This window comes from Seriola aureovittata, chromosome 12, assembly GCF_021018895.1.
Source record: "Seriola aureovittata isolate HTS-2021-v1 ecotype China chromosome 12, ASM2101889v1, whole genome shotgun sequence".
NCBI classification, from domain to species: domain Eukaryota; kingdom Metazoa; phylum Chordata; class Actinopteri; order Carangiformes; family Carangidae; genus Seriola; species Seriola aureovittata.
The window spans coordinates 7783639-7794075 of NC_079375.1; the positions used below are offsets into that span (position 1 = coordinate 7783639).

Below are 10437 nucleotides of genomic sequence, written 5' to 3' on the forward strand. Positions count from 1 at the left end.
CATACCAGCAGCTATTTTGGGATAAAGTGCTGTAAATTAGTTTTCTGGTGGTCCTGCTTACCGACTCTGATATTTCCCAGAATACCTTTGAAAAAAATGTGAGAAAATCTTCCTGAAATTTTTGCTTATAGTTGTTGATTACAGAAATACCAGAACCCCTGGGTTGGTTCCAGAAGTACATTACAATTATGCAAATTGGTGTCCGACCCATTCCTCTAGAGAGGGGTGGGAATTAAAAAAACAATATAGCATTGTTATTTATTCCATACCTTGTGGCATTTTCTCATTCTCATAAGTCTGAGATGAGTTAAACACAATCAAGTAGACAGACCGAGCCAGATGAGATACTCTAAATATGGGGTTAAGAACACCTTCTTATGGTGGCCCTGAGAGCTCAGCACACTGCAACTTAAGAGAGCACGTGCAAATAGACAAAGCACAAGCAAATTCAGAAAAAATCTTCATCAATTTGACAACACATGTACTGCAAATACTCATAATACAAGCAAATACAGAGTCACACTGCAAGTAGCACAAACAACAGGGGACACATAAAAGTGTTGAATCCAGCTGCAACGACCTTGTTGTTCAATACTATTTGACACTTGAAGTTTAAAGCATTGAACAATAAGTGCATCCCATCTGGGTTCAACACTTTTATGTGTCTCCTGGAAACACTTCCATTGTCGTCTGTGCTACTTGCAGCTCCTTTCTGTATTTGCTTGTGTTATGAGTATTTGCAGCACATATGCTGTCAAATGATGTTTTCTGAATTTGCTAGTGCTTGATCTATTTGCATGTTTTCCTAAGTTGCAGCATTGAGCTCTCGGGGCCACCGTACCTTTTTGCTTTTTTGAAGAACATTATTAAAAGTATTGGAAGAGGCAAAGAAGAGGCTGTGGGTGGATATCATTGACAAGGGAGAAACAGTTAAGGAGTTTCAGCCTATTCAACAATGTTATTTTATTGAGCCCAATATTTTACAAAGTCCACTGCAGAGTACTGTAAAACTTCAAAGTACAATAGGAAACCCCTTTTACAATGGAGTCCAAGTGTTTTAAGGTGGATTTTTCTTTTAAGGCCAAGCATCCACAGAGAAGTCAGGGTTGATGTGAATTTGTTCACGTTGCTGTTTTCAGTAGCCACTCTGCTGCACACTGACTTCCTGTACACATTACTGGTGCATGATCTGTGGTGTTGTGTGACTTGATGTATTAGCATCACATAGGAAATGTTGTATTAACCCACAAGCCGGCCATTAAACGACGACTGTATTTCCGGTGTGAACACTATGATTTATTGATGGAGACGTCCGTTTGACGCGGACGCCTCTGATCCATCTCTCTGACTTGTTTTCCTGCCAGTTCATGAAACTTCCTGCAGGTTGTGTAACACACCAGTCACTGGTGGATCCAGCTGTCCATCCGTCTGACTTATTTTTCCTCCGTCTCATCCTCTCACGCCACCGCAGCCTGACTGCCGTGTATTTTTAGCAGAACTAGATTGTTGCTTTGTGGGCTCAATGTCCCCCATCCTTCAGCTGAAATCTAATGCCTGGAGATGAACTATTTATAAATCAGGCCAGTGGTGTGATGTCCCGGTGTGATCGCTCACCCAGTCACACTCTGACATCATTCTGAGTGGGGAAGAAAAACCTCACCCACAAACACTTTCCTCTCTTCTTCTTGATCTCTTTTCCACACTTTTTCGCTTCTCCATCCAGGGGACAAATGCGTAAGGCTCTCTCTGGTTTCAACATCATTAATCTGTGCACGTACCACAGCGGAAATATGCACACACAGCGTTGAACCAGATTCATAAACCCTTACGTTTGTATTATTCTGTTGAAAACCTCAGTCATCATTAAATTGAGCCCACGTGCATAACACATAAACACATGTGGATGCAGCCATGTTTAGACGTAAAGCGGGACAGTTGCTGTGTCCTCTAACAGCATTAAACGTATGCGTCTGTACACACCTGTAGATGCTGTGAGCACACTAACAGAAAAGTGTTGATTCAGCTGTATGGTAATGTGTGAGGCTGCAGTTTGTGGTAGTGTTCGACTGAATTCTGTCGTGAAAAGGCTGCTCCCTTTGCATTTCACGGAAGTCGTGAGTCATGTGGGATGGATGGTAGAGATGGAAAGATTCCCTTTTATTTACTACTTGCGTGATCAGACAGCAAAAGATGGTTGAACGACTGAAGAGTTAAAAATACCTTTCATTTACATTAAAGATTGTATCCATTAAATCTGGTTTAAATTAGCTTGAATGATTGACTTTGGCGTACATGTGATGTCCATGTTTGGTTTTTAGGAGCTTCCATGTGATTTATGGGGGCAAGTCGGATATATCAGCAGTTTCAGGAAAAAAAAGTTGTAATTATGACTGTAATTTTGATGTGAATGCTATTTTCAAGTTGGAAACTGGTCATTATGATTATGTCCCCAACGTACTTGTGGTGTTGGTGCAGCTTGTGTCAATCACTGGTAGTGAAAACAGGTGTGAGTGATTCAGTCCTCTAAGTGATTAAGCACTGACAAGTTGTACAGGGGAAAGTGAAACCTGTCTGCAGCATGAGACAGACTGCACATCTTTTTTCACTGCAGGCATTTGTACTTGTCATAGCAGGATAAAGAAAAAAAAAAGCATTAACGATGGCTCCATCAAGTGTCTCAGTGAGGCAGCATGTGCAACCCCAGTATCCTGGGAACCCCCCCCCCCCCCCCCCCAAACACAGCTGTTTTTAATGTTGTCAGTTACACTTGTGCTTTTCCTGCAGTGATAAAAGGTCTATTAAAGTCAGTGCTCTTGTGTGAGTAGGTTAAGTTTCAGCGAAAACAAAGACATTTTGAATTAAGTTAATTGTGTATCCACTGACCGCCTGCACCTGTTTAGTTGACCTCACTGCTCGCCTGAGCTCATGGGAGGCCGAGAAGTTGAAATACCAGTTTTGCAGCGTGTTGTGTTAAGGGGGTTATGTGGCAGTTTGATGGGAGGCTGCGAGTTTCATTTGTTGATTCTGTTCCGGTTTTAAGTTGATTTATTTGTACTTTTTGTTTCATCAGCATTCATGTCGACAAAACACCACCAATGTGTATTTAAACTAAAATATTTCAACTAGATTGTGGCACTGGACTCCTCTACAGCAGAGGACCCACCTTAGTTGATACTGTTATTCAGCTCATTTTAATAAGAATTTGCAACCAATTCATAATGCAGTGATTAGCAACACTTCTCAATATACTCCTTGGCAATACAACACCACCACTAAATGTAGCCTCAAATCAATCTGAAGTGACGTAGCCTTATAAGCACTTGGTGAATTGAAGAGGAAAACATAAGAAAGTTAAGAAAACTCACGTCATGATTCCATTTAACCATTGTTTCAACATTTCAATACATTTTTCCCGGCATATATTAGGTCTTACTCCAATTTAAGCAACAATTATATGTAACCCTAACTTCTACTAAACTTTGTACTTTTCAACCAAGTGTAGCTGTAGCAACTCTCTTCTTTGTTTTCCAAAATTTACCACCACTGAGTTTGTTGTGAAATAAATCCTCGGAGGTCGGTGACATCATTTTAAAGGTTTACAACATGACAAAGAACTGTCTTCCTCTGCAGAATAACTGGCCATAATGTCACCAATAAAAGCAACAAACAGTGTGATATATAGCATATAGAGATTGATGTTCCTATGATGGAAGAAAAAATAGGAGTTTCAAAATAAAATTACAGTCACATTCCCTCCTGAACATTTTCATCTTCTTGATTTCATCAGTTTACTCAGGTCTGCGTGCACCTGAAGTTACACCTAACCTCACTCAACATCCTTCTTTTTTTAATTTTATTTTCTGTCTTCAACATTCATCATTCATCCTTTTTGTTTGTGCACCTCATTTTATACATTTGTCCCCTGCTCACTCTTTTCTCACTGTGTCATTCATGTCTCTCTGTTGAAGTCGGTTTCCCTCTGTGCCGACCTGCTGCAGGCGCCTCGCTGCCCTCCCCTCTCTCTGACAGCTCCTTGTCATTGGCAGGACCTGCCTCGCTCTCCGGTGGCTCCGCCCCTGGACTCCTGCTTCCTGAGACCCGCCCGCCCGGCCAACCGCAGACCCCCCTCACGCTGGGCCGCCCGCTCTCCCTCCTCCTCCCCCAAGTGGAGTGAGGGCTCGAAGAGGAGGTTCACCTTTCCGCCGCCGGGACACTGGAAGACCATCCTGGAGGGCGAGGAGCCGGCATGAGTCCGTCCTCTACCTCTTCTCGCCCTCTTCCACCTCAGCCTAAAAAGACCCAGTACCTCAGAAAACCCCCTCCCCCCCAAAAAAATCTAGAGACTCCCTAAGAGACAGAGCCTGACAGGGGAGGGGGGGTTGGGATCCACCCAGTAGCACCAGCTGACCATCGGGGAACCAGAACTTCTATGTAGAAGAACCTGGAATGTACTGTATCTCATCATAAGAGACATAAAAACATTTCCATAAGAGGTGCCTGCACACACTTGAGTTAATCATCACCCCACATGTGTGTATATATGTATTTAATACATACATATATATATATATATATATATATAAATATATATATATTTTAGTAACTTTAGTAAATGTAGTTCTGCTGTTGCATTTGTTTGAAGTTTACACCATTTTTTTCTCATCTGTTTCTACTTTTCTTTTCTATGTGTTTTACGTTGTCCTGCATCAGTTCATGCTCAAAATATTTTTTTTTTTAAAAGAGCATTCGTTCATTTTTTTTTTTTTTTTCTGTTGCCAGCCTCTGAAGCTTGACTCGTCTGTTTAGTTTCAAGGAGAGGAAGGACAACACAAGCAAAACAAACAAACAAGCAAACACACAAACAAACTATAAAACAACTTCTGCTTCATCGGGTCTGAAGCAGAGACACATGATGTCATTTCTGATGCTAATGTCCTTATTTATTTTTACGTTGGGATGAATGTTCAGCTCTGTAAACAAGTAGACGATGGTCGACAACAAACTTTAACCTTATGCATATTTGGAAGGCAGTTGTACAAATATCAGTCAAATATTTGCATGCCTTTTGAACACTAGCATGTACATATTGAGCTCTAGTCATTTGTGATCACTCAGCTCCGCCGTGGGGGAAAAAGAAAAAATGTTGTGATGGGAACTCTCGAGCTGTCGTTTTTTGTTGTCACATGATTTGCAATGACGAAAATAAAAACAGTTTTTAAGTAAATTATTGTACCTACCAGACTGTCTTTGTATAGTTGTTACTATTGGATATGAATTACTTTTTCTTTTGACAAGAAAAAGGGATTGTGGAAAAAAAAAAATGAATGTTTTAAATGAAAAGTCTATGTCAAAAAGTCTAACGATCTATAGTCTTATGTAAATAATAAATGGTAATAAACATGAATGTGTATTTACAAGACTTCCTCCTCCTGCGTGTGTTTGCATCTGCTAGGTCATGTTTTATATTCATCGGTCTGTGATAAAGGTTAGATACAGCTCCTGATAGATTATACGCTCTTTCATCAGACCTGAGTTTGTGCTCTTGGCAGAGACGGATGCTGAACGTGTGTGTGTGTGTGTGTGTGTGTGTGTGTGTGTGTGTGTTTGTGTGTGTGTGTGTGTGTGTGTGTGTGTGTGTGTGTGTGTGTGTGTTTGTGTGTTTGTGTGTGTGTGTGTGTGTGTTTGTGTGTTTGTGTGTTTGTGTGTGTGTGTGTGTGTGTATGTGTGTGTGTGTGTGTGTGTGTGTGTGTGTGTGTGTTTGTGTGTTTGTGTGTTTGTGTGTGTGTGTGTGTGTGTGTGTGTGTGTGTGTGTGTGTGTGTGTGTGTGTGTGTGTGTGGATTACAGTGCGGACCACAGGATTACAGTGGGTCAGGGGGCACAGACACACAGTGAATGTGAATAAGAAGATTGTATCCTCCCAGAAGTCAAATCCTCTTGCATCATGGTCATACATGTGCCACCTTACTCATGTTTCCCAGCTTGTCACGCAACATAAAGACCAGAAATAAAAAGGTCTGAAAAAAAACTGTATTTTAAATTTTGTAAATTTACATATTTGGCAAGTCATAAACACATTGACACTGAACACATCGTGCCATGAAATGTTCACAGACAACATATTTGTTTTCCCCCAGAATATCTGATCTTGCAGCACAACACCCACTCGCAGTGACAGCAGCATTATTAAACTGTTTATGGTTGTGTTTCTCACAGCACATGGTGTTAAGTTAGGGAAAGATCGTTGTCCGTTTCAATACAGAAAAGGTTCACAGTGATGAAACACAATTTAAATTTAAACAAAACCACAATCTTTCCCTAATCTTAATTCAAAGCGCTTTTGTTGCCTAGACTACGGTGACCCTGAGAGTTTAACACATTGTAACTTAGGGAAACACATGTAAATACACAAGCGCACTGCAAATTCTGTTGTGTTATAGGACTGAATTTGCAGCGTGTATTTGCATGTGTTTTCTGAAGTTGCAGTGCATTGAGTTCTTAGGGCCACTGTACTAAACCACACATGGGAGCCCTTTAATAACGACCTATGTGTAGGTTTTACATCTACATTTACATTTACATGTACTCATTTGGCAGATGCTTTTATCCACTGCAACAAACAGACGAGGGGCAACACTGAAGGGACAACACTAAAGCTTAACTTGTGAAATAATACAATGATAAATATAATTTTGAAACCAGCCTTTTGTCCAACTTCACAACTACATGAGAAAAACTTGAGAAGATAAGTGCCGCTCATATATTTTATCAGTATATTTCATTATTGTGGATGCAATCATTGTGTTAAAATGACAAACACTCTGCTCTGGGCAGTTTCACAGTTGGTTTTGACAGCGTTAATTGGTCTTTCCTGAACTGATACAGAGAACCAGACCAGATTTAGGTTGGAATCAACTGTTACAATGTACATGGCAAAAGACAACTGCAATTAAATCAAAAATATGTTTTTTTGAGTGTAATTTAAGTGAACTGGCCCTTTAAAAAACGTGTATAAAACATGTGCATTTAAGGTGCAGGAGCCTCTTGAGTGTGATGTTGCTGCCAGCTAATACACAAACACCACAATCTTTCACTTTCTTGGTTATTTGACTCATTTTCAGCTTTTCCTCTCTACAGAAAAAGACTTGAGAAGAATTCAATCTGTACATTTAAAACTGTTGGCTTTTCCTGCACAACTCCAAGCATTTACTGGCTCCAAGGGAGAGGGTCTGATGGTGGGAGAGAGGGAAAGAGGGAGTGATAAAGAGGCAGAAGCAGAGAGCTGAAGGCCTCCGTATACCTTTCACAGCTCTAACGATGAATCATTAATGCGGCCCAACTGCACGCTGGGAGCTGCTGATGGCACAGAGTGGGTCAGCAGAGGGAAGAAGAAGATGCTCTGCTTTTACTTCCATTTGCCCTGAGAGAAACCCACCACTGCTGAATAATTTACACCAGCCCTGAAGAGACACACACACACACACACACACACACACACACATATATACAACACACACTCTCTAAACACTGGACTCTGCTTTAATGTCTGCAGCAAGAACGCTGGGACCTCTCTGAAATAGAAGTCACACCTGAGTACAGTTGACGTGCTGAAGCAAAGACGGACAAGGACGAATCTGTGACGTTTTCAGAAGGTCGAGTTTGAGTCAATGTTGGTGTCACTCGGGCTGAATACTCGCCTCATTACAAACAAACCTCTGCTGCTGATCTTTAGTTGTTTTAAATGTAGTTTTTAGCAAACATTAATCAAACAAGAGGGAATGGCTCACTTGTTAGGGACTATTTTGAGCGGTGGATCAACACGTTTGGGGCCCACTTCAGTATTTACAGCAGCATGACAGTGTACGTAGGACTGACACTTAGTAAACTACAGTGTGTGTTCACATGTGTATATTTATTCTGTACATAGAGTAGTAATTAGTTTAATTAATTTTTGGTCTTTTTATGGAATTTCTTTACAGTAAGAAAAGTAAAGAGTATCATCAAAATTAGTCTTTTATTGTTTTACTGTTTCATTTTATATTTAAGATTTTTTTATTATCTTATATGCACAGGAGTGGACTCAAGTCACAAGTTTGATGATTTTACATTTTTAACAGCGACATGACATGTAACTTCACATGGACATTGACCTTTTGACTTGGAGTGATGTGATACCCTCCCTCAAAGAGTATAATAAACAAGCATTCACCAAATCAGCTCTTCATTTCCCTGACCATGTTTATTCTTCGAATCAATTCAGATATAAAGATCAATTAGGCTCAAAAATCAGATGGAAACATTGAAACACTAACACTGTTTTTACTCCCCTGTGACACTGTTTAGGATTTAAATCACAGGAGTTTTGAGGTGACTCAGGGCCTGACCTATAACTGCAGCCATCATCACTTGAGCTCCACACCCACCTGCACACCTGCTCCCAATTCCCTCATCAGCTCCCCAGTGTATAAACCTGCGCTTTAGCCCCAGAGTCTGTTTTGTCGTCCAGGTTGTCACACTCCAGCCTTTGTGGTGGTTTCGCATTTCAGCCATTCGGCTAACCCACATGGAAGTTGCTGAACAAGTAGAGATTAACTGACTGATTATAATCTCATGAGACTTTGAGTTTCTCTGGAAAAGATTCATGTCTCTGGAATGACAAATGTCAAATGTATGTTGGCAGAGAAAGCTCAACACAGTGTCTTTAGAGGCTCCACAAAAAATGTCAGACTGATCTAAAAAATTAGTGAACTTCTCACAGGAAATCTCAGATGTAAGATTGTTTCAGTGGCAACAGTCAGTGACACCTGAACTTAAGTTGTACAGTAAGAACTGAGAACAGAGAGACGCTTTAGAGACCACACTCTGCTACAGGTCTGTATTGCCTTGGGGTGGTTTTTGTGTTGTATTGAAAATGTGTTTGTGAGGACAGACATTTTCTGCTGGAGTGAAGGAGCTAAGCAGTTTGATGCAGTTTCCTTGGTCAGCCATGTTTATTTGTTTTTAATTTCCCCAGAATTTAAAGTCCTACTTAAGACAGGAGCTAGAGTCATAGTCAAAGTCCATCTGTATGAAACCAGATTCAGAAAATGCTCATAAAATATATGATCAGTTTTTACTAGAAATTTCTTTTGGGTTGTATTTCAGTTCCGTTTTTGGTTTGTGCATCACACATCTTTATGTGACTCAGGTGTTGTCAAATTAGTGAGGATCTTTTCTTCATTTGCTTGTGTTTTCTTAAGTGGTGTGTTGAGCTTTCACAACCAAAGTGAAATATTGAGTGCTTAAATCACTGCTAAACATATAAATCCTATCGGCATTAAGTTTTCTGAAAACATGACAAATGATTTTATTTATGCTCTTCATGTGACACCAAATTTATATGCTGCAATATCCATTTCAAAAGAGAGATTGGCTCTAAAGAAACATCCTGATTATATGAAGGATGAAAGTGCTGACATCCCATGACCCTCTTTGTTGAACTCCTAAGAAGATTTCCGGTTTGATGTCATCAACTCCTTTTCATAATATATTATGCTCCTGAATTGAAAATGCATTAGACTCCAATTCAATTTTGCACCGTGACATAAAAATAGGATTATGTTTGTGATTTACGTCTGACATCACCTCACAGTCCATCCCATCTCTGAAATTACACATCACTTTTCAAAGTCACTTGTAACAGACCCAATTAACTGATAAGATACTGGACGTTTGCCAGGACAGTCGCTGACAAATATCTGCTGATACAAAGTGATTGTTGTGTCTTTGATGGGACATAACAGTCATCAAAAATCCAAAAAGTCTCTTTAAATGGCATCAGGCTTCTACAAACTTTCAAACCGGCATTGTTCTCACTGCATCACTTCATTTTCTCTGACCAAAACATCAATGGCAACTAGTTCAGGTGGGGTTTTGAAGTAAATTGAGTTTGGATGTCTAACTTCCATCAGCATTAAACCTTGTCTTTAAATGAATCTCCTTTTCAATAGTTGCTTTGACACATGACTGTGATTGAAAAAGATAAAAAGAGCCATGTTTTCCTCCCCAGCTGTGATGAATAATGCAGCAGCGGCTGTCTGGGATTCTCTGTCAGCTTGTTTAGAGCAGTTTCTCCTCGTGTTCCCAAATCTGGACGTGTTTGACTAAACAGATGAGACGAGACTGTTGTTTTCTCTTCTGCCTTGTTTGGTGGAGTTTTGCACCTGATGTCAGAGGACTCAGCTGACAGTCAGATCTGAACACTGTGGATCAAAGAAAAGGTTTGAAATCCAAAGGGTATCAAACCACAAACCTAGTTGAGGTCACAAGAGGGGAAGACAGATGTGTTTCACTTGCAGATGTGTCTTTGTAAAGGTGGATTTGTTTGCAAAGGATTCCCCTGTAGAAATGAACCAACCTGAATGATCTAAATCACCTAAAATGAGGCTGCAGACGGAGAA

At 40.3% G+C, this 10437-nt stretch overlaps 1 protein-coding gene across 6 annotated transcripts in view; it reads left to right on the plus strand.

Moving 5' to 3' along the window:
• The window catches only part of LOC130178659 (microtubule cross-linking factor 1), a 72824-nt gene extending 67405 nt beyond the window's left edge, over positions 1–5419 (plus strand). For 2 of the 6 annotated variants that reach the window (XM_056391080.1, XM_056391081.1), the window contains one exon: positions 4047–5419. In XM_056391080.1, coding sequence (XP_056247055.1) covers positions 4047–4250 — 204 coding nt within the window. In that variant the 3' untranslated portion in view covers positions 4251–5419. Of the gene's footprint in view, positions 1–3968; positions 3988–4046 lie in introns of those variants that run through there. The other 4 variants (XR_008829193.1, XM_056391082.1, XM_056391083.1 and 1 more) reach the window with 4 other exon arrangements.
• The last annotated feature ends 5018 nt before the right edge of the window (positions 5420–10437 follow it).